The sequence below is a fragment of the Lepidochelys olivacea genome (genome assembly GCF_965140295.1).
Source record: "Lepidochelys olivacea isolate rLepOli2 genome assembly, chromosome: 1".
NCBI classification, from domain to species: Eukaryota; Metazoa; Chordata; order Testudines; family Cheloniidae; genus Lepidochelys; species Lepidochelys olivacea.
The window spans coordinates 238,031,036-238,055,021 of NC_140411.1; the positions used below are offsets into that span (position 1 = coordinate 238,031,036).

Here is a 23,986-nt window from a genome sequence, read left to right on the forward strand (position 1 = left end):
GATTGGAAGTAGAGAGGGAAAAATTGTGCTTCTCCTGAGTCCCAGACATGTGGTGTTGCAGTGAGCTCACTGATAGGGTCACCCACTCCCCTGTGTTTACTCCCTCCTCGAGTTATTTTTATTGAGTGATCCAAGATCAGCATCCTAGAAATCTCGGAGATGACGGAACTCTAACCCATAGTGGTGACGTGGAACAAACATTAAAACATAAACACATTAAAAATACTTCATCCTGGCTTGGTGGGGGTTCCCCTCATTGCTAGGTTTTTTTCAGATTTTTAGAACTTTTGGTGAGGCAGGAATTCACCCAGGAATCACTCCGAATACACGCCTCATACATTGATGAGCGTGTGCAGAACACCAGTGTCATTGAAAAGTGCAGTCATTGGGAATATGACATAAAACCAAGCTGCCTAAAAGGAATTATAATTCCAGCTAAATACAGTGCTGGCTGCCCCTCCACTCTCAGCACTGGCTCCTTATTCTCAGATTAAGGCACCTCTTTCCCTTTGGGCCGTGGCTTATTCTTCCACTTAGTGCAGACTCACAGGACACGCACACAGGCTGTTCACTGGGCCTATCCACCAGCCCTGAGCTCAGGGCAGTTCAGGTTTGCCTTGGCAGCACATGCCTTTTCCTGCAGCTTGTGTGGGTTCTTGAACCACAGAAAGGCAACTCCCTGCTCCAGAGGAGAGTCGGCAGCAGAAGCAGGATTTCCTGAGAGCTTTCTGGATGGGTGAGGTGGGGAAGGAGAGGCCAGCTTCTCTTATCTGCCCATCCCCAGCCAATCAGGGTTCCTAGGGCAAGGCCAGCCTTCAAGCACTATGTAACTAAATACTACTGAGTGCTCTGTCCACCTTAAGTGGAAGGTAACACTATGCTGTCAATAAGCCGCTAGATTGCAGTACAAACAATTATATACATTTGGAAAAAATATGCTGAAAATTAGAATTGCATGTATAATTTTAACAAAATATGGAACCCAGTAAGAAATTTGAGCCTGGTTCTCTGTTGCCTTGGATCTTGTCATCCCTCACCTCCGGGCTGCCCACAATCCGGGGATTGTTGTGTAGATTCTCCTTACAAAAGAAAATCGTAAGTGCCCACATCTGCCAGGTTTATGACTGTGCAGCACAAAGCAGCCTGATTACCATGAAGCACATTATCTCCTGCTAGAATATTTACCAATTTAATCTATGATGGATTTTAGCCAAGAAGCCACGTTAACAGAATCTTCATTTCATCAAGGTTTTTTTTTTATGATCATCAAAATCATTATTCCTTACTAAATTCACTAAATCTGTGTCTGCAGGCAATTAAAAAGACACTGTGAACTTGTAGTCTACTCAAATTTTAAAAAAAGCAAGATAGTGATAACAGTGTCAGTGGCTACTGCTGGCCCTGAATCACCCTGCTAATTTTTGTGGATTATCATCTCATTTTCCTAATTGCTGTATTAGGTACCCTCACAAAAAAGAGGGGCATAATGAAACTGACTATAGACAGGTTTCAGAGTAGCAGCTGTGTTAGTCTGTATCCTCAAAAAGAAAAGGAGTACTTGTGGCACCTTCGAGACTAACCAATTTATTTGAGCATAAGCTTTTGTGAGCTACAGCTCACTTCATCAGATGCCACGATGAAGTGAGCTGTAGCTTAAGAAAGCTTATGCTCAAATAAATTGGTTAGTCTCGAAGGTGCCACAATACTCCTTTTCTTTTGACTATAGACAACATGCTGTCAAAAACACAAAGTAATTGAAACAATGAGAAACATTTTTTCTCCAGCCTCTCAAGTACAATAAAATTAGGTGTTACAAGAAACTATAGCAGGTAAATTAATTTTAGACAGAAGTGTAATTTTCAAATTGACATGTTCCCATAATTAACTTAAACAGCAACTTAGATTTTAGTTTTAACAGTTTATCAGAAATGCTTGTTTATTCTTCTCATGAAATACTCTTCTCCATAGAAAAAGGATCCTCATGGAAACCAGTTTTCAAATCCAATTGGGTAATGGACAATGAATGATTTATAATAATTAAACATTTTTGCAGTAGAGTTACTCACACTTGTAATTAAGAAAAAATGACAGTAATTAGAAAAAGTAAAATGACGAGTTCTTTAATTTTTCTGATAAAAATGTCTTTATAGCTATAAAATGTAATCGGTCCAAATGCTCTTCAGACACTGACTGTTCCTACACTTTGACCCAGATCCTACAAACACTTCTGTATGTGTGTAACTTCTTGTGGGAGTAATCCCATTAACTTCAGTAGGACAACACATGTCTGTAAAAGTTACTCATAAGCAGTGCTTAATTTGTAATGAAAGAGGTGTCGAAGCTCAAGCAGTTAGGTGGCAGAACTCAAGCCTACAGGTGCCGGGGCTACGAACTGCCAAGGCTAGAGATACTGGGGCTCAGCCGTGGCAATCCCTGGCTCAAATTAAGCATTTCTCATAAGCTAACTATTGGCAGGATGAGGTCCTTTGTTTTGAAATGCTTCAGTGGTGAGCACAGACAGCAGAGATAGATAGTGACAGAGTAGAGTTTACTCTACTCTCTAGTGAAATTGAGGTCCAAAGGTGAATAATACAATATGGCAATAGTCTTTGCATGCAGCAAGAAGACAAGTTAGAACAAATAGGAATGGATTGATTGCATATCAAGCTTCATCAAGCTATGTACTCATTAATCAAGCCAACCAGGAATTACAAGGAAATGAATCACAATATATCTTAACAGGTGCCCCCTTCTGATAGTAAGCACTTAAGTTATCATTTATAACCTTTGGTGAGATCTTCACCCATGCCCTTGCCTGCTTACATCAAGTATAAGGATAGGAGCAATGTAAAGGGGGCTCTTACATGGTCATCAAAACCTCTGGTGCAGGCCTAGTGGAAGACAGCGATAAGCTTGCCTTCTGAGGATCCCCCACCAAACCCTGGCATAGGGGCTATGCTGGCGGGGGATGGGAATGGTAAAAGGAGGGGCATGTCAGGGATGGAGCAACAGCATTCCTTGGGGGCAACCATGGCCCATAGGATAGCCTGGGGAGGCTGCCATAACTTAACACAATTCAGATAGCCCTAGGGACTTAGATATGAGACTCTGCAGCCCCTAGAGCAACGCAGGATCAGGTGGCTTGCTAATGTAGGCTAAAACCACCATAGCCCCTATTGGCCTAGGCTGAGAGTTCTGTTAGTTAATATTTGTACAGTGCTATGTAAGTGTAAAGAGTATTATTATATTATTTTACTTGTCCTTATGGTGCAAGGGAGAAAGATTACTATCATATTTTATTTTGGATAACATTTATTTACTACTGATATGGATCCTCCAATGCCTTTGAAGGCTGTTTCTGTTAAGTGAATGCACACTCCTTGGTACATAAAATATTTATTTACCAAAAATATTCAGTCACCTTGAAGTGGTTTGTCCTAATTTTCAGTTTCAGATGTTTTTAGATGGTTTAAAAATAATTTCACATCTGGAAGTTTCTACTCCTCATGTAAAATGTGGTCTACTGGTTTTCTGGACCAGGCCAACTCCTACATATTATCAATTAGCATGACATTTAATAAGATGAGATGTAAAAATTTCAAAAAGCACCTAAGTAATTTTTGAAAATAGAAGTTAAGTTACTTAGGCGCTTTTGAAAATATTACCGCAAACCTATAAGAGTAACTGAGAATAAGAGAGATCACTATAAACTTGACCCTGCTTTCAATCTCAGTCTCCTATTGATTTCAATTTCAAGTTTTGAGTACACAAAAGATATGAAGAATGAGATCTTATAATAGTAGCTCCAATTACCTATATCTTTATTTTAATTTATTCTTGCCTTTGTTATATTTTGCACATTCTCTCCTTCTCATGAAGAAATCACTTTAAAAAATACCAAAGCACATAAACAGGAGTTCCCTTTGTCACTTTCCTTAAATTCAATCAGACATTAAACTAAAAATCAGTACCGTGGTTTCACAGAAAATCCTTATATCAATAACAAATATTTAAAATCTTTACACAGCCCATAATACATACTCAATATTGACCTAATAACACTACTGTATTTGAAAAGATTGCAAATAATATACAAGAGCCATGTAGACTATTAGTCTCTAAGGTGCCACAAGTACTCCTGTTCTTTTTGCGGATACAGCATAACACGGCTGCTACTCTGAAAGCTCTCTTTATGTCTTCCACACTTTAAAAACCAGTTTAAATGGAGTTTCACATCATTATGAGACATATTTTATGACATCTGTTAAGGACTGAGTAGACATTAAAAATAATTCTCCTTCACATTCTGGTTGTTTTCCAAAGAAGCAATAACTTTATAATCCAAACATTGGCTTTTCTTTGCCAAAACATTCCCCCCTACAAAGTCCTCCAGTTTCAACTTACTGAAATTACTAGACAGTGTACTGAATGGTACCTCCTCCATTCTTCAATAGTAGTCATTAGAGATACCTCTGATCTTGGATGAAGGGCCCTTTTTCTAAGAACAGGTTGTTTGGGGTCATTGTAACTATGGGAAGTAAAATGCCATACACATTCTAGAGCTACAGGTCATCAGCTGGGCTGTGAAATTTTTTTTGGCTATACTTAAGGACCATATAGTGTAAGTGCTAATGGACAAAGCAACAATGTTTGACCTCAGCAGGGAGGTGCTTGCTCCAAGAAATTGTCAGGAAGTCACAGAGCCCTTTGAGCCTGCTGTTTGGCTTATCAGATGCATCATTTTCCCCTTCAGCGAGCTGGCAAAGAAAATGTATTGACTGAGAAGTTAATTCACTGTAGTTGTAGCTGTACTGGTCCCATCTTGTCTCTCAAGTTAATTCATAGAACACAAGAACAGTGTGAATGATGGTCTTTGAAGCAATCTGTATTGGACCACCTTGTTCCCTGAGCAACAATGCAAAATGTCCTCCTTTTTGATTCAGGATGGACAGGAAATCTGCTAAAAGACATGCTTTTCTGTAGCTTCCGTTGCTCCTTTAGATTTTCACATTTTCAGAAAGTGAACATAAGCTCAGGTCTGGATCATTTTGGGAGCTCTAGCCTGGGCTAAGCAACATTGGTACAAAACTCTTTTAGATCTCTCAAGAGAGCCCCTTTGTTATCTACCAATATCCCTACTGACACAGGAAGGTCTCATCCTGAATTCCGATCCAGAGTCACTTTCATGTAATGGGACATTGATTACTTCTGGATCAAGCATTTGCAATGAATCTTGCTCTTAATGGTTATACCGTTATTGTACAGCAGTCAAACATGGGTGCTGAGGAAGGCCAAAGAGTGGTGGATTGACATTTTTGATTCATGTTGTCTTTTCTGCAGTTCCATATTAAGTGGCAGGGCAAGATCAGCAATGAGGGATATTCAGAGCTGAACCCACCAACCAGCTCCATTAGCACTGGTTCAGTTCTGGCATCTTTCTTGGTATATAGATATTATTAGGATAGAAAACCAACAAATTATTAAACATATTCACCAAGGAATGCTACCGCACAGTCAGCAATCACGTAGTTTAGAAAAGCTTCTGTGGCATGATACGATTGCCAACAATGGACAGATTAAACAGCCAGCCCATTTTAATGATCTAGCTAGAGATCGATCCAGGTGGTACTCAATCTGCAAGGAGGTTACATCCCTTTGGGATTTGTGTGGATGATGATGATGACACAATCTTGCTGCAGGACAGGAAACCTTCTGTGTTAAAATGTTATTCCCAAAATGGAAGTTTTTTTTTTTTATGGATAGCTAATTACAATCTGTCTCCATGCTCCATCCCTATTTAATCTAATTTGAACGGTCTACTCAAATTTGAAGTCTCTCAAGTCTTTTCTTGTTATCAGTCAAGTGAACCTGCCTGCCAGCTTAGTATACCATGTGCCACTTAATGTTTTAAAGTCATCCATTATCCTACCCTCATGAGATTACTTAAATGACTGGTTCATGTCTTTCTACTATTCAGTGAGCATGTTAATTGTCCTTGACCAGCACTCTATGCTTGTCATCCCCACTTGAATCCTGCTACTGGTTCCTTCTTTTCCCCTGCAACAAGTTCACATTTCTTGACCTCACTTTCAAGGCCATCACAATTCTGCACCGATCTTCTTCATTGCTTTTCTCTTCTCTCTTTCCCCTATCTGACTGTGATGGTAATCTCATCTGACTCTTTGTCCATGTCTGTTGCTAGTGTCTTCATCTTGGTGCTTTCTTCCATATCTCCCTTCCATGTCTCACTCACTCTAAACTAGTCTAAAAGGCTTTTCTCCTTCATGTTCCTCCTCAGAACCTACAATTGCTGTGATGCCTACAAGAAATCAGTCAACTAACAATAGTGGATAGATCAGTAGCAACTCCCACATCCCAACCCACCCTAAAACCTTCCATTTTTAAAGTTATTTGGAAATATCATGTTTGCACATAGCTTGTCTATATAACCACATTGTCATATAACCTGACTACTTCCTCATCACCACCTATCCTTTTCCATACTCACTTGTGTGACTCATCTTAAATAAGTGTACATGCACTCTGGAGCAGGGACCAAGTCTTCTTATATGTGTATGCAGCCCTTTTACAATGGTTACTATTGCTATATAATTAAGTTCCATTGGTCTCCTACAAGGATATATAAGCTGGGATAAAGGCCAGTGATGTCTGTTGGTACTATAAGGCTCTGGAAGCTATGCTGTTACATCGTATACGGTGAATACACTGTATTCCTCACATCCTCCAATAGATGATCCCAAGCATGCCACAGGTATTTATATGGGAGGCAATTCCAAGGTCTCTGGATCTTTGTGATTAATAAGAGTACTGGCTTCTGTGTGACTCCCTAGTGACTAAGAAACTATGGCTGCAGAGATGGGAAACTTCAATATCTTTCTATGTGGAGGACTGGTCATATGAACTGTGATTTCGCAGTCTGGGAAGGAACTAACATGTGAACAATTTGAAAAGATTGGGTGTGATACCCATTTACACCGAGACTCCCATTATACCACTCTGGTAGGGTAAAGGGATCATTGAGGATCAGACTAGGGCTGTTGATTAGTTGCAGTTAACTCATGTGATTAACTCAGAAAAATTAATTGTGATTAAAAAAATTAATCATGATTAATCACAGTTTGTTAAAGAACAGAATACCCATTGAAATGCATTAAATATTTTGGATGTTTTTCTACATTTTCATATATATTGTATTCTGTGTTGTAATTTAAATCAAAGTGTATATTATTTTTGATTAAAAATATTTGCACTATAACAATGATAAAGAAAAAAAATAGTTTTTTTTCAATTCACCTCATGTAAGTACTGTAGTGTAATCTCTTTGTCGTGAAAGTGCAATTTACAAATGTAGATTTTTTTGTTACATAACTGCTCTCAAAACAAAGCAATGTAAAACTTCAGAGTCTACAAGTCCACTCAGTCCTACTTCTTGTTCAGCCAATCTCTAAGACAAACAAGTTTGTTTACATTTGCAGGAGATAATGCTGCCCGCTTCTTGTTTACAATGTCACCTGAAAGTGAGAACAGGTGTTCTCACGGCACTGTTGTAGCCGGTGTCTCAAGATATTTACATGCCAGATATGCTAAACATTCATATGCCCCTTCATGCTTTGGCCACCATTCCAGAGGACATGCTTCCATACTGATGATACTCATTAAAAAAATGCGTTAATTAAATTTGTGACTGAACTCCTTGGAGGAGAATTGTATGCTGCCTGGTCTGTTCTACCCGCATTCTGCCATATATTTCATGTTATAGCAGTCTCAAATGATGACCCAGCACATATTGTTCATTTTAAGAACACTTTCACTGCAGAGTTGACAAAATGCAAAGAAGGTACTAATGTGAGGTTTCTAAAGATAGCTACAGCACTCGACCCAAAGTTTAAGAATCTGAAGTGCCTTCGAAAATCCGAGAGGGACAAGACATAGAGCATGGTTTCAGAAATCTTAAAAGAGCAACACTCAGATGTGGAAACTACAGAACCCAAACCACCGAAAAAGAAAAGCAACCTTCTGTTGGTGGCATCTGAGTCAGATAATGAAAATGAACATGCACTGGTCTGCACTGCTTTGGATTGTTATCGAGCAGAACCTGTAGTCAGCATGGACCCATGTCCCCTGGAATGGTGGTTGAAGCATGAAGGGACATATGAATCTTTAGCGCATCTGGCACCTAAAAATCTCGAGACGGGGGTTACAACAGTGCCATGTGAATGCCTGTTCTCACTTTCAGGTGACATTGTAAACAAGAAATGGGCAGCATTATCTCCTGCAAATATAACAAACTTGTTTGTCTGAGCTATTGGTCTAACAAGAAGTAGGACTGAGTGGACTTACAGGCTCTAAAAATTTACATTGTTTTATTTTTGAATGCAATTTTTTTATACGTAAGTCTACATTTGTAAGTTCAACTTTCATGATAAAGAAATTGCACTACAGTATTTGTATTAGGTGAACTGAAAAATACTATTTCTTTTGTTTTTTTACAGTGCAAATACTTGTAATCAAACATAAATATAAAGTGAGCACTATACACTTTGTATTCTGTGTTGTAATTGAAATCAACATATTTGAAAATGTAGAAAACATTCAAAAATATTTAAATAAATGGTATTCTATTATTGTTTAACAGTGTGATTAATCACGCAATTAATCACAATTTTTTTTAATTGCTTGACAGCCCTAGATCAGACCTATATTTGTTTTTCTTGAGATGTATAATCAATGCTCCATTGTTATACACTGTAAAACTCTCTGTCATTTTACCACTTCAAATGCTTTTTGTTCTCCAACACCTTGTAGATGACCTCTCCACTTCTTTGTTTCTTCCTTCTCTTCTCAATTTGTTCCTTTTTTAGGGGATAGTCGCCTCCCCTCTTCTTTGGATTGATTGAATAATGTAACACTCCAGGGTGTAGGCGGTGCAACCTTGTGGTTAAAACAGGAGTCAGGCCTAGTGGCTGGAGTGGAGCCGGATGGCGGAACCGGCATTGTGGTTAGAAGACAGGTCGATGGTCAGAGCCAGGAATCAGGACAGAATGGGAATTGTGGTCAGGAGTCAGGCTGGAGGTCAGAGCCAGGAGTCAGGAGTGGGGTGTCCAAAGGGAGGTAGAGACTAGGATTGGAGTGGGAACAGGAGCAAATTAGAGCAAGGATTGGTACAGGAAGCATGTCTGTTGCAGCTGCCGGCACAGAATGCATTGAGTGCCGCTGTGCTGCTATGGATAATACAAGGCTAAATGATGATCTACAAGCTTTCCTGTCCAATCAGGGAGCACAATCACTTAGTGAGCATTTACCGGGCCCACCCCAGCTACTCAGGTTGCCTGGTGACAATGCCTGGAGCCATCTGAGTTCCTGACACATAATTGTATACTTACTATCCACTAAAAACTTTTAATAAAAAATAATGTTTTTTACTACCCATGAACTTGTCCTGACATCTCTTAGGTCCAACCTTACCCATTTTATATGCCTTAGCATCTGGGAGCAATTCTTCCAGATGGCAGTCTTTTGGGAACAGAACTGTACCACAGTGCACCATGATCACAGCAGCTTCAGTAAGCTTTGTTTAAATATATTTTCATATGCTTATAATAAACCAACAAACTAAGAAATTTATCCATACATATTACGATCTAGGAGACTCAAGATATTGCTTGGTTTCAGAATAGCAGCCGTGTTAGTCTGTATCTGCAAAAAGAAAAGGAGGACTTCTGGCATCTTAGAGACTAACAAATTTATTTGAGCATAAGCTTTCGTGATCTACAGCTCACTTCATCGGATGCATCTTTGGGAGGGATTTTAAAGGTTCAAAAGACACTTAGGTGCTCTACTTTCATTGGAGGTCACCAAACTCTCATTTTTATAGCTGGAGTCTTCCCCTTTGCCATTATGTATAGCAATACAAAAAAAGCCAAAAGCAAACAACCGTGTTAAAGCTAAAAATCACAGAAAGTTTTTTTAGAAAAGGCCAACGTAAAGATCCTAATGGAAATATTTGTTTAGCTGGATTATTTATCCTGTATATTTATTACAACACAAAAAATCATATACTAAGCTACTCTTATTCAGGGTGGCCTCCGTTGATTGCCACCAATAGGATGCACGCTGGTGATGCGGGACCACTGGAACTTTCTAGAAGCAGTGCCCACTGTGTGCCATATGAGTGTCTTGCAGACCAAATGTTCATAGACCAAGGTTATATATGGGACATACAGCACCCCTGATTGCCTTCCAACCACAGCTGCCTGTGAACCAAGAAACCCCAGAGCTCAGTTTGGTTTTCAGAAATCTCACTTTTTCTCTAAAAATCCCTTCGTAAATCATTACTTTAGAATTTTAGTGTTAGTTAAGTGTGTCATCTTTGAGTAATTTTCTTAGTTTTTAAGTTAGTTTTTGAACTTTCTTCATAGTTATGGAGTTAGTTGCTGGACTGACTTTGGCTTGGTGCTGGTGATATGGTGGACCCAGCCTTAGGTTACAGTGCAGTCTCTATTTTCCTAGATCCAGACGCTGTAACTCACTGCTTTGTCCTCTTAGGGGGAAGGCCAATCCCCTAGCTAGTGTTTGGTATATAAAGTCCTGGACATCCCAGACTGCCAGGGAAAACCAGTACAGCTTTCAGGCTTATGTCTTGAAGGTGAAATCCTCTGAGCTGCCTGAGATTCAGTCTTCTGATTCTATGCAGACTCAGAAAAGACCAACTTTAATCTCCGTAATCCACTTCAGTGGCCAATGTGAAGGATTCTGTGCTGATATCATCCTCTGAGTCAATAATGAGTCCATCTGAAGCAAACTCCTCTGTGGCTTTGGTGTGGGTGCCAATACCAAGGGGCTTTTGGTGCTGAATGGGAGAGCTAAGGAACAAGTTTAATTGACATAGTAGTAAAAACACTGGAAGCTGCTGGAGTCTTTCCTGCACTCAAACTCTCTGGTGGTAGCATGGTAGCGCCAATGGGAATCTTTTCCTAAAATGTCCTACTGTAGAGATAGTCCCAGACTGAGCATGTTTGGGTTCCTTTCCAGCATATGTCAGAAGTTCAAAGCCACACAACAGTAAAAATCCCCAAGGCTTTAGAAACAGCCAAAATAAATAGTCAATTTGGCGGGGCTACAAAGCACATTACAGAGAAATGCTTTCAAAGTTCCACCTTCAAGCTCAGCAAAATCAGGAAGTGAGATTGCACAAAGTTCAATCTCTCCTGGCAAAGAAGCTCATCAAGACACTGAGCAAAAGAGGACATAGGTTTTTAATCTAGGTACTGCCCAATTCCCTGACATCTAAGACCTACAATTTTATATGGTAAAAAGAAAATTCAAAATTGCATATCTACATATACCCTATCATACTTCTTCTAGACCAGTGGTTTTCAATCTGTGGTCCACGGACCCCTAAGAGTCTGCAGACTACATCTAAGGAGTCCACAGAAAGGTGACTATGAAAATAAAGTTTCAGATCCCAGAAAAGGTATTCTGTTTTTCTGATCAAGAAAAGTATGTGAATATCCCCACCTACAGGTCAAAACCCAGAAGTGCTGTTCTTACCATAGAAACCCACAGTTTAGTGCCCTTTCTCATGCTGTGTCAAATCCCATGCCGAGCACGTGCAACATTTATAGTTAAATGCTGTTCAGTCAGTTTTCAGTCAAAGACTTGTACAGTAGGGGTCCATGGACCACAGGTTGAATTTCTAAAGGGGTCCATACCGCCATTTGAAATTTTTTAGGGCTCTGCAAATGAAAAAACATTGAAAACCACTGTTCTAGATTACAGCAATGGGCTATGAACCACGCAAAACACCTGTAGTATGGGATAGACTTCTTAAGCACATGATGTATTTCAGATTTGTCATATATGAACACTGCTACAATTCTTTGTATTTACTTTGGGCTGGAGCTGCTGCCACATGTATTCACAAAGTGCTTAGTGGGAGTTATCTCATAACTATACAGATGGACAACTGGCTGATCATAGGCAGCATGCTGGAAGGAATCCATGGATATATTATGCCACCTTTGGTGTGCTAGGTCCCTGATAAACTATTCAAAGTCACAGATTTAGCTGAAAAGACAGTTGGAATACACTGGAGTCCTGACAGATATGACTTAATTCAAAGCCTTCTCTTAATTGAACTCTAGTTAGGATTCAGGTCATGTTAGGATTTGCCAGAGCTGGCAGGTATCTGCAAGGATGATGTTGACGTAGGGCCTGTGAAGGGGATCACTCACCACAGTGGCCACCCCATGGTTGAGCAGGGTGTGGCAGGTTCTATTCTTTCCCGGCACCTCCCTGTTGGCAGCCACTCTGGTCCTGAGATGGTCTGCCCCTTCCATGATTCAGTCCTCTGGCCAGGACCACATGTTTTATGCCATCCCCTTTTGGGGTATATAAAAAGTCCAGCAATGGGGCAGCCCTCTGGACTAGGTGCAGGGGCTCCAGGTCTTCCCCTGGCTTCAGGTTTCAGCGTCTTAACCCTTCTGTCCTCAGATGCTTCTTTTCCTTCGACTCTTTGTTTTGGGGGTCAGCTTCTATCTTTGGCACCCCCTATGTGTTGGTAGGGGAATCCAAGCTCACCCTGTCTGCCAGGTTCCAATCCAGGGCCCAGTATAAGCAGCTATGTCCTGTACCACCAAAGTGCTATACTGCTGCCTCCCCCAATCACTCCCTACCAGATCCCTCTTTCTCAACAAGTAAAGTAAAGGCATTAAATCCCTGGAATCAAAGATAAAGTCTCAGACCTTCTGAGACTCACAAGTCTCTTCCCTTTGAGTTTGGCAACTTTATTACAGCCACATGTCAGATAGTTGGAGCTCCTTCTGAGGGGTTCAGAATGCAGGTCAGGTCACCTCCACTCTCTGTTGCCTTCCTGAGCTGAACTGCTTTCCTTCGGAGCTCTTCCTCCAAGCCACGAGTGCTTTGCAGGTGGAGCTGCCTGGGTCCAAAGCAGCTGCTTAACCCCGTCTCCACTTGTGTGGGGTTTGTATACCCCATTACAAGGCCTGATGGCTGCAATATAGTTTTTTAATATCCATGGTATATCTCCACATGAAACAAACTCAGTGGACCTTGAAGTCTCTGTGTTCTCAAGTCTTAGGGAGATTCATGCCTTTTCCGTACTTATCTACAAAGATGTTGATGATCTGAAGAAAGTTCAGAAAAGAGTAATGAAAATGATTGGGAGGCTGGAGGGACTGACTTGAGAGGGAGCATACTAATGGTCTACAAATGTTTAAAGTGTGTACCAAGGGGAGAAGACTGACTTAGTAATGTTCAGATCTTGCTGCTATTCCATGAGCAGATCTTTATGGCAATTACATGTAACTACTTGAAAATATTCGTTTAAGGCAAGATTTCTCAATCCTTTTCATATTTTGATGCCACAGTCTTCCTTTCACATCCTGCCCTCCTCAGATGTGCCCCAGAATCCTTTGCACCATTTCCTGTAGGGCTTCAGCAGTTGCTGCAATAGTTCATGCAGGTCTGTTTACCTTTGTACTTGAGAACTGATTAAAGGTGACTGCACAAATTTGGTTCAACAGAGGATTAGAGAAAGGGAGTGGAATCAAATTCATCTGTTCTTGCTCCCCTTGACAACTGTTGGTTTCATTTCAGTATTGCAGGGGCATCTGTCTTGTTATGGTCCATTTAGAAAAGAAAGTTAAGAACCCGGGATGACACTAGAAACTTGTATTCTTTCGTTAATCCAGTCAGTCAGAATGGGAATTTTTCAGCAACTGTTCACAGACAGGCACAGTCGAATAATAGACATGCCAGGACAGGCCAAGTTGGCCAGTCATGTTGCTGATATTTTCACTGAATTCTTAGGAAATAAAAGCTGAGCATATGCGTATATAGTAAAACAAAAATCTTCAACTGAAATCTTATCTCTGTTACACGTGTGTAGCCATATTGACTTTAATGGCTAAATTAAGAATCTTATCCTCAGTACATTTTTAATTTCTAATTTGAGGCAAAAAATTAAGTCAAAATACAGTGCTGATGTTCTGGTGTATTAAGTCACAATAGTATTGCTCTATGTTTGTACCACAGTAGCGTGTTACCTAATACAAGACACCATCAACTATTCCCCATTGCTTGTTATGCTTGTTAAATCAGGTTTTTCTGTTTAGCAGCTTCTGAAGTTTGGCAAAGTTAGCAGCAGTCTCATTATGTACTATCATGCAGTTTATTTCATCATGCAGAAGTTACAAAAACATACAATTTTTTCACTGCTATTTGAAGCCATCTCTGTTTTGTTTTTGTCTTGATTCACTTCAGCTGCACACTTTAAACTATACCATCGCAAAAGACATGCTGACCTACTTTATGTTATAATTCCTTGGTAGTAAAAGTTCCAGTGCATTCATTGCTTGTACTGGCATCTTGCTTTTAAAATCTGAATCACACATGAAAGGATTAAATGAACTCCAGGTTTCTTGCAGTATGAATCACAAACAATTGGATGCTTTATAAATATCACTACAGAAATAAAAAGTGAATTGGTTAAATGGTGAAGAAGTTTTTGTAAGGAAGAAGGATCCAAACTTCTTGCATTTTCTCCTTGAAACAAAGAATTTTGAAATTTGCTACATATTGATTTAGTAGATTGTATTCTCTCATTACTCCTAGGGGAATGTGAATTCATGTCAGATTTCTTTGCTTCCCCACAGAAAAATTACTTTCTGACAGGGAAGCAAAGAAAAGCTGCAAGAGCAGTCATGCCCCACTCACTAGTAGCACAGGTACAACATTTCAGACATCGAGAGCAGCCGTCTAGAGGTAGATCACCGTGGGGCTGGGGACCCCCGAGCCAGTAGCTCCTAACTGAGCTGGGATCAGCTGCTAGTCCTGGCTGGCCTAGAGGCAGGAGAGGATGGGACTTCCTCTTCCCCTGCAAGGAGTTCCTGGTGCTGTGTCAGCCCCATTCCCAGAACCTCCCCCCACTGCAGGAAGCTCAGCATCCTCTCCTGCTTCCTGCCCCCATCACTCCTCAGCTGTGGGGGGAGGGGGTCACTGGATGGGGAGCTGCTCCCCCATCCACCCAACCCCTGTGCATCTGGACCTCCCATACCCAGACATTCCTGCCAAGCCTCACCCAGTATATCCAGAACCCCCATAGTCCTCCATACCCAAACCCCACCCCACTGAACCTCAATCCCTGCATCTGGAGCCCCCCTGCACCCAGACCACCCTCTACTGAACTCCCTGCACTAAAACCCCCACCCTGATACCCCACCCCCTGCACCACCCTGAGTCCCCAGATCCAGACCCCCACACCATAGACTGCCAACTAGCTGCAGCCAGACCCCCACCCCACCAAGCCCCACTCCTCCAGCACCCTGAGCCCCCCTGCTGAAACCCCCCACACCCAAACCCCTCTGAGCTCCAACAACCTTCACCTAGAAGCCTCTGCAGAGTCTGATTGCCCCTACATCTGGAACCCTCCCAACGAGCCTCTGTGCATCCAAATCCCCTCACACCTACACCCTGCACTGAGCTGCCTGCACCCAGATTGTCCCACACAGAATCCTCTCACCTCCACACCTGAGCTCCTCCACATCTAGATTCTGCCCCACACTCAGTGCACCCGATACAGAGGGGCAGGGCCCCAGGGTGTTTCTGGGGCAGGCCCAGGCCTTGTGCTGTGTCAGGGTTGGGTGCAGCCTCATCTCTGAGACTGTGTCTGGGGGGCTGCAGGGTGATCTTCCACTTTCGTGCAGCCAGAGGCCTGTGCTCCCCACTGCCATGCTGGAGCCTCTGCATTTATTTATTGACAAATAAAATTTGCAGAATTTTGTAAAATATTGTGCATAGAATTTTTAATTTTGGCGCAGAATGTCCTCAGGAGCATCTCATGGAACACAGAATAAGGCTCTCTTCCTGAATTATTAGCAGTGACTTGTAGTACTTAAAGGCCTCATTTTTTTAACCTGCCAGGACAACGAGTAAATACCTTTTTATCATCATGCTGTTTAATACATGTCATATTAGTTCCGTGTGAATTTTCCATGATGAATGTGAACAAGAAACTCCAAGATGCTGGAACGGAGAAAATTTTGTTAAGTGGCTCTCATGCAGTGTTGGCTTTATCTCATGAATTATAATATCTTGCTAAGAAGTGCGCTGTTTTATTTCCACATTGCAGCTGCAGCAAACAGAAAATGTTCTGAGCTGCTGGGAAAAGGAAAATTTGACAGGTGTGAACTGATAAAAACCAGCATCTTAAGCGCTGAGGAAGTATTTGGGTCACATAGCAATTAAAAAGTGTACACAATCATTTCTCACCATACATAAACATGTTTGCAATGAACATTTTTAATTAAACTTGAAACTTCTTGGTCTTTCCGGCCATCTTGCCAAAAGTGACACCCATTTTTGATTAAATCAGTACAATTGCCATATGTTAGCTCACAGTAACCTGCCTCTTCCCTTTCCACAGTAGAACTTCACTGAGCCAGGGTCCATTTAGAGATGCTGTGCAGAAGTTAGAAAAAAACATGCTGAAGTGTTTCCCAAGGGTTGCATTTGTAAAGTTTCTGGAAAGAACAGTATACAGTGCAACAGCAGAGAACTTGCCCCAAGCCCCCTCCCCTGAGCGACACGGCTGGGACCTGGGCGAGGGAAGCGGAGCGGGCTGCTCCCGGCCCCTCGCTAATCACCTGGGCCACTCTGGGCCTGTGGGGCCTCCAAAAGTGCCCCCCCCCACAGCTCCTGCCTCCATGACCCTGGGGGGAGGGGGAGGCCCTGCCCCTGATCGCCCCCCGAGACCCTCTGCCCCTTATCCAACCCCTCGCCCCCCAGCCCAGCACCCTTAACACGCCGCTCAGAGCAGCATGTTGGCAGCCAGACACGCTGATGCGCTGAGCTGCTGAAGCGCGCAGCCCCGCCCGCCCCAAGCGCTGCTTTACCACTTTATATCCGAATGTGTGTTATATCAGGGTAGAGGTGTATTTGGAATCTGTCATTGCAATCCCAGTAAGGCAGTCCAAATATTCGTTGGTCAGTTTTCAGAGTAGCAGCCGTGTTAGTCTGTATTCGCAAAAAAGAAAAGGAGTCCTAGTGGCACCTTAGAGACTAACCAATTTATTTGAGGATAAGCTTTCGTGAGCTACAGCTCACTTCATCGGATGCATAAAGCCCAGGGGCTCAAGACTGGGGCAGAGGGTTGGGGTGCGGGGGTGAGGGCTGCAGGGTGGGGCCAGGGACGAGGGGTTCAGGGTGCAGGAGGGGGCTTAAGGCTGCGGTAGAGGGTTGGGATGCGGGGTGTGGGGGTGTGAGGGCTCTGGCTGGGGGTGCAGGCTCTGGGTTGGGGCTGGAGATGAGGCGTTTGGGGTTGCAGGCAGGCTGCCCCAGGACTGGGGCCAGAGGAGTCCCCCCAGCCCTCTCCCTGCCAGCAGCAGCTAGCTCTGGGGAAGGGACCTCTCTCTCCCACCTGCTGGCAGGCAACATGGAGCTCCAGGGGAAGGGGCCCTCTCTCCCCTCCAGCAGCAGGGAGCTCCAGAGCCGGGGGAGAGGCCCACAGCAGCCCTGCAAGCCCCAACTTGCTCCCTTCCCGAGTTCCCGCCCACCCCCTACCTCTCTCCTCTCCAGGTCCCCACTGCATGGCCCTTTAGAGCTGCTGCACAGCTATTTATAGCCTGCTGCACGGCCGTGCGGCCATGCAGCTTAGAGGGAATTTAGTGAGCTGCACTTAGGGTCCATGGGAGCTGCCACTGGCTCACAGGCCTTTCAGTGCAGAACAGAGCCTTGGTGCCTACTACCAAATTGAAAAGATAGCAGCGTCCTGCATGTGAAGACAATGGCATCCTGCAGGTGACAGTCTATTATTATTTCATTTTCATATCTGTTTAAACTACAACTAGGGTTAGGTTAATTCTGAAGCGTTGTCATCTGCAGTATTCAGATGACATTATTTTTCTTACAGTGGCCTTAAATTTCCAGACACCTGGACTACAGATGGAACTGCAAAATGGAAAATTTATGGACAACGGTGGTTGTGGCTATCTTCTAAAACCAGAATTCATGAGAGATTCTGCTACACAGTTTAATCCATATAATGTAACAGGAAACCATAATCCAATAACTCTTTCAATAAGGGTAAGAGTGGTTTATTGACAATCTCATTTATAATTTATGGAAATATCTCTCGTTGAATTAGCTGAACTATATTAACTGCCTCTCATAAGTATTTATTACTGGTACCTTTTCTTTTTCTTCAAAAGCTCATTGTGCCTTAAGCTGGTTGGATAACTTAGAACTATAAAGTGCCTTGATATCATTGTGCCAACATAGTATATTCGATATTGCTTGTATGGTTTCTTAGTTTCATTTCACATCATTTTGCTTAAAGACACTCCTTTCCCTTGATGTTTGAGGAAACAAGTAACTTGTACAAAATGGTGTCTAAAAATATAAATATGGCTTGTACTGAGGTAGATATCTAATTATCTTATGAGATGTATGAGCTGCAACAGGGTAAAACTATGCTTACATCTTTTGTATACAGTGCTGTTGTTAGACACTAAGGATATAAAAAAAGATTTGCACAGAACTCAACTGGAATTTGGGTGGGTATCATTACTTGCATGACCTTCATAACCTTCCACTCTCTCTACACAGGGTTTCCCTCTCTGCCCCCTTCCCCAACCCTTCTCGTCCCATCACGTTGCATTTTGTTCTAATCATTGCATGGGGGCGGGGGAGGGCAATGGACTGCCTCACATTTTTTAGGGGCACAGAGTGGCCACTCCCTCAAGCAGGGTTTTATGGCAGCTGTCCAGTGTGGGACAGTCCACTACTATGTCCTTTCCAATATAGGAGGGGCCCATACCAAATATGAGGAGCCCTATAATCCTTAGTGCACAGTTACTTGGGGAACCCCTGAAGTTTTCTTACTGGCTGATTGCAGGAAAACCTCATCATCTTTTGGCATATTTTATACAGTAAAGATAATGAGGTTTTTCTGCAGTCAGCTCAGTTGTGTGGTACCTGACAGCACGGTGTATTCCTAATCTTTATACCCTATGATGAATGCTTTTTGTCCCAACCCCAAAATCCAGATGACTTTCTATGGCTTGGGTGGGGTAAAACTGGCTTATACTAGGTGCCACATCTGACGATCATGGTGGTAGAATTGGGAAGTGACCACCCTGGCACCTCCTGGAGAACTGAGAGAAGATAGGCAGACCAGCAACCCCTCTGAAGACACAAAACGGAAAGCCAAGTGGCAGGCCTAAACCTTAGGAGTGAGATGGAGAATTTTGCTAGGCTGTTCAGATTCTCTGGAGTAACCTGAAGGGTTTGGTCCGCTGCCAACCGCTACAAATAGACAATATGCGGCCAACATTGTCTACATTTATATTAAGGAATCTGGGTCTTCCTTCAACTATAATTTATAAACTTATACTGAGCTAAAAACTGGTGAAGTAAAAGAGCAAACGTGGTTAATCTCAGTTACATGATCGTCCGTGTTATATCTGGTAAAGGAAAACGTGTACGGTCACAATGGGAGCAGGATCAAGCTCTATAAGCTCTAATTTGTCATTTTTCTTCATTAAATATTAGGCATAGCATATATACTATGATATAATTAATTTGGTAAAAGACAGAATTGTAAAAATTTGGATGGCATCCTCTGTGCTTTACTGTCATACAAACCCTGGTTTAGTTTTAAAAATCCCTTACAATGGATCTTATTTAAAAAAAAAAAATTCTCCTTTTCATCTCCAAAAAGAAAAGTTCCAAATTCTCTATCATTAGAAAACTAGTTTCACAATGAAATGTTATTGCTGATCATACTGTATACCACTTATTTAAATGCTATTTAATTAGCATAGAATTAATGTATAATTATTGTTTCATTGCTGTCAGTGAAATAAATTGCAGGAATAAGACATTAATTAAATAGGGATTGTATAAGGATTACACAATGTGTGTGCCTTATTCAGCACATCATACTACCCTAATAGTGAGCACACGGATTACATGATGGACGTGATTTAATGTTTTCAAGCTCTCATGCATATACATCAATTATATTATTCATTATTTATATAGAGCTGGAAGAGATGAGGAGAAAACCCAGCTTGTGGTCTAGGGGTTAATTAGGATTAGTAACAAAAATGAAGTGATTGTGTACAGTAGAGAGAGAGAGTGTGCGAGCAGAATTTTAGGTTAACAGAGTTGAAGAATGTGCAGGCTAGGTAGCGGGAAGGCCAAGGCAGCAATGACATTTCAGGGACTGATGGAATGGAGGCCTCAGAACATAAGAGTAATGATGTTAAAGGGAGGGGGATCAGGCAACATGGAAGGACAGGAGAGATGGTGGTTAGAGAAAGAAAATTCAGAGACAAGCGTCAAAGAGAAAACAGTTCACAATAAAGAAGAGAATGAATTAATTACCAGGCTCATGAATGGGGGAAACTAGTTTGCTATTTGTACAGGACACAAGCAAGGGGAAGGCAAAACAACTAAAGAAACGATGTCCCCTTTAAGAAGGTGTTTCTCAAGTGTTTCATTAGCCAAGAGTGAAGCTGAAGGCAGGTTAATTTGAATAGGTGGAACTTTACTAAACCCTGCGCATTGCTCTGTCCATGTGGCTGAGTTGCTTCCACCCTAACTCCCTGCATTCCCTGTTTTCCTGGTGTCCCTTCCATAACTTGCCTTGTAGGGAACATGGATCCTCTGATGCCAGTTCAGCTGATCATGGCACATGAGGGAAGGAGCAGTCTTAACAAAGTTCATAAGGGCTTTACCTTAGGGCCCTGGTTCAGAGCTCCTGAACTTAGAATCATCAAATGAAGTTGGTCAGGCTAGTCCTCTGGAGCTGGAAAGTAGGGTGACCACCTTTGTTGGATGGAAATAAGGGACAACAACATGAACGATAATGCCTCTTTATTTTAAGGGACATTTTAGGGACACCATTTTCTGTAGCATATCATGTATTTTTCTCTCAAGTGTACATTTCTACTCTCCTCAAGTCTACAGTGAAATTATCAGAAGCTTCAAGCTAATGTTTAAAATGGTGCTTATTATTAAGGCTTCAATTAAGTCATGGGTATTTTTAGTACAAGTCATGTATAGGTCATGGCCAATAAACAAAAATTCACAGTCCATGACCTGTCCATGATTTGTACTATAAATACTTGACTAAATCTTAGCTTGGGCAAGGACTAGTGGCACCAGCTGCTGGGGGCTACCGAGGCCAGTGGCAAGATTACAAGATTACAATCACCATCAACAAGATTAGGCTTGAAATTAGAGAAAGGTTTTTAACCACCAGAGGAGTGGAGTTCTGGAACAGCCTTACAAGAGGAGTAGTGGGGGTAAAAAACCCTAAGTTGTTTCAAGACTGAACTGGATAAGTTTATGGATGGGATGTTATGATGAGGTTGCCTACAATATAGTATATGGCTCATCTGTGACTGCTATTAGCAAATATCTCCAGTGGCTGGATATGAGATGCTAGATGGGGAGGGTTCTGAATTTCTACAGCGAAGTCTTTCCCAGGTGTCTGGCTGGTGGGTCTCACCCATATGCTCAAGGTCTGATTGCCATATTTGTGGTTGGGAAGGATGGTTCCCCCAGGTCAGACAGGCAGAGGCCCTGGGATTCTTTTTTCAGTCCTCTGAACAGGGCCGGCTCCAGGCACCAGCGTTCCAGGGGCGGCAATCTGCAAGGGGCGGCAGTCCGTGTGCCGTTAGGGTGTTTCCGTGGTGGCAGCCTCTCTCTTCAGCCATCCGTGGCGGTAAATCGGCGGCGGCTTCTATGTTCAGCTGCTTGCGGCGGCGGCAATTCGGCGCGCTGTTTGGGGTGGCAACAATGGTAGAGCCGGCCCTGCCTCTGAAGCATGGAGTACGAGTCATTTTCTGATTTGAACTAGAATAAATGGTGGATTCTCTGTAACTTGAAGTCTTTAAATCATGATTTGAGGACTCCAACAACTCAGCCAGAGGTTATGGGTCTATTACAGGGTTGGTGAGTGAGATTCTGTAGCCTGTGATATGCAGGAGTTCAGACTTGATGATCGTGATGGTCACTTCTGGCTTTAAAGTGGCTTTAAAGTCTATGAGTCTATAATCAACAGTAGGGACCTGGTGTCTCAAAGCAGACAAAACACACAGAGGTTACTAACACTTCATTGCAGAGGCGAAGGAACTGAAGTGGTTAGGGGCTACTCTCCCTTAGAGGCTGATGTCACTAGGGGACACTTGTGCAGCCCCAATGGACACATCCTGGGTAGTGGTTCCATGAATTTGATGACAGGAAGTGGGAAACCCACAAGAGGGAATTCACATGGGCCTTCCTTCGTTAATTAAACAGCAACTTTCTGTAGCTAGTGATTGAATAAAATCTCCTTAAAGTGGTCATACTCTGGTAAAAACCAAGAGACAGAAGCATGTTCTTTTCCAAAATTATTATTTAGCTGCAAAGGTTTTAAGATAATTAAACTGAGAATCACATTAGCCGGAGATAGAATTACGTTTGAAGCACGGTAGTCTCAATTACATTTCAGTTGGTATATACTCTTTGGAAAAGTTTCTTATGTAGCTTCAACTTTATATGCTAGACTGCACTGAGCAATTGTTGAATGTACAGTTTAATGTTAAAATTGCTATAATAAATTACATTTTCAAGCCCAAGTGAGGTCTTATGTATCATTTTCATTTATGCAGCTTATTAGTGGTTATCAGTTACCACCTAGTAACCTCTCCAGGACCAATAAAGCTGATCCTTTAGTCCAGATAGAAATTCATGGTGTGCCAGAAGATCAAGTAAAACAACAGACTTGTGTCATAAAAAGCAATGGTAAGTAGAACATAGTCTTTTCACTGTACATGATTTCAATACTGTTTCACACAGAATAACTTAATATCAGATAGAAGGTGTTTCTCCAGTAATTTACTCCATAGCAAAAAGCTGTGCTGCACAGATTAATAGCAAAAGTGGGCACTAGGTGTAAAGACTGATCAACAAAAACAACCGCATAACAAGCTGTGTTCCAACAAGATTAGTCTGAAGACAGTAAACTAAAGCTGAAGAATTTGAAACTAGATTTTTTTCATTTTTAAAAAAAAAACGTTCTTTGTTACCATCATGCTTGTATGAAAAATGATGGATTGTCCGTCGTAGAGACTGAAAGCATTTGTTTACATATACAACAGGTAAAACATGGGCAGCTTCCCTTGCCCTCTCTCACCATTGTGCCTCAACCTGACCTGACATGGAGGGACCACCTCAACCCATGAGAGTAGTTCCTCAATGCAGGCAGGCATTGAATCAAGGTAAGCAGCACTGGTACAGGACTGCATTAGATGACCAACCTGGCAATTCAGACTCTATATTCAGAGGCCAGTGCCTATCAGTTCCTTGGTGCATATCACAGCAACGCTTGGGAGCTCAATAGGGGTCGGATCAGCAAGGAGTGTCACCACAAAACCCAGTGTCAGTGTGCTGCAGACATCATCTGGCAAAGCTTATGCAACCTTGTCTTGGTGCAGAAATGGTCCTTGTTGATCAGCACAAGGCAGGTGCCATCAAGGGAGACCTGAAAACCAGGGTTTGTTCGTTTACTACAGGTCCTTTGTTAGAAGCAGCATCCATTCTTCATGCACCATAACACTGGGATGTTAAAGCACATTAATATGTGATGTTGGTGCAGAATGTTCTAACAAAGCTGGACCTTATCTACTCTTCTTAATCTATTGTGGTATGCTCTGTGTTGAATATCAGTGAAGAACTTTTTTCTGGGAGCCACTGATTCTTTCGACTCTAGAGTGAAGTGAGTAGCTTCAATGCATTGTTGTTTTAAGAGGTAATCAGAATGGCTCCTTAAAGCCTTGAACCATGCAAGACAAAGTCTTAGTACGGTAGTCTTTTGACACAGATGTTCCCCATAGAATTAGATTGCTGAAACTCAGAAGGCTTTAAGCCAGGTAAAGATCAATGCCTCAATGTCTCA

General features: G+C 42.1%; 1 protein-coding gene across 1 annotated transcript in view; it reads left to right on the forward strand.

Moving 5' to 3' along the window:
- The window catches only part of PLCZ1 (phospholipase C zeta 1), a 119,664-nt gene that overhangs the window by 90,678 nt on the left and 5,000 nt on the right, over window positions 1-23,986 (forward strand). The window contains exons 10-11 of the mRNA XM_084617412.1: window positions 17,951-18,123; window positions 22,701-22,833. Coding sequence (XP_084473538.1) covers window positions 17,951-18,123; window positions 22,701-22,833 — 306 coding nt within the window. The remainder of the gene's footprint in view (window positions 1-17,950; window positions 18,124-22,700; window positions 22,834-23,986) is intronic.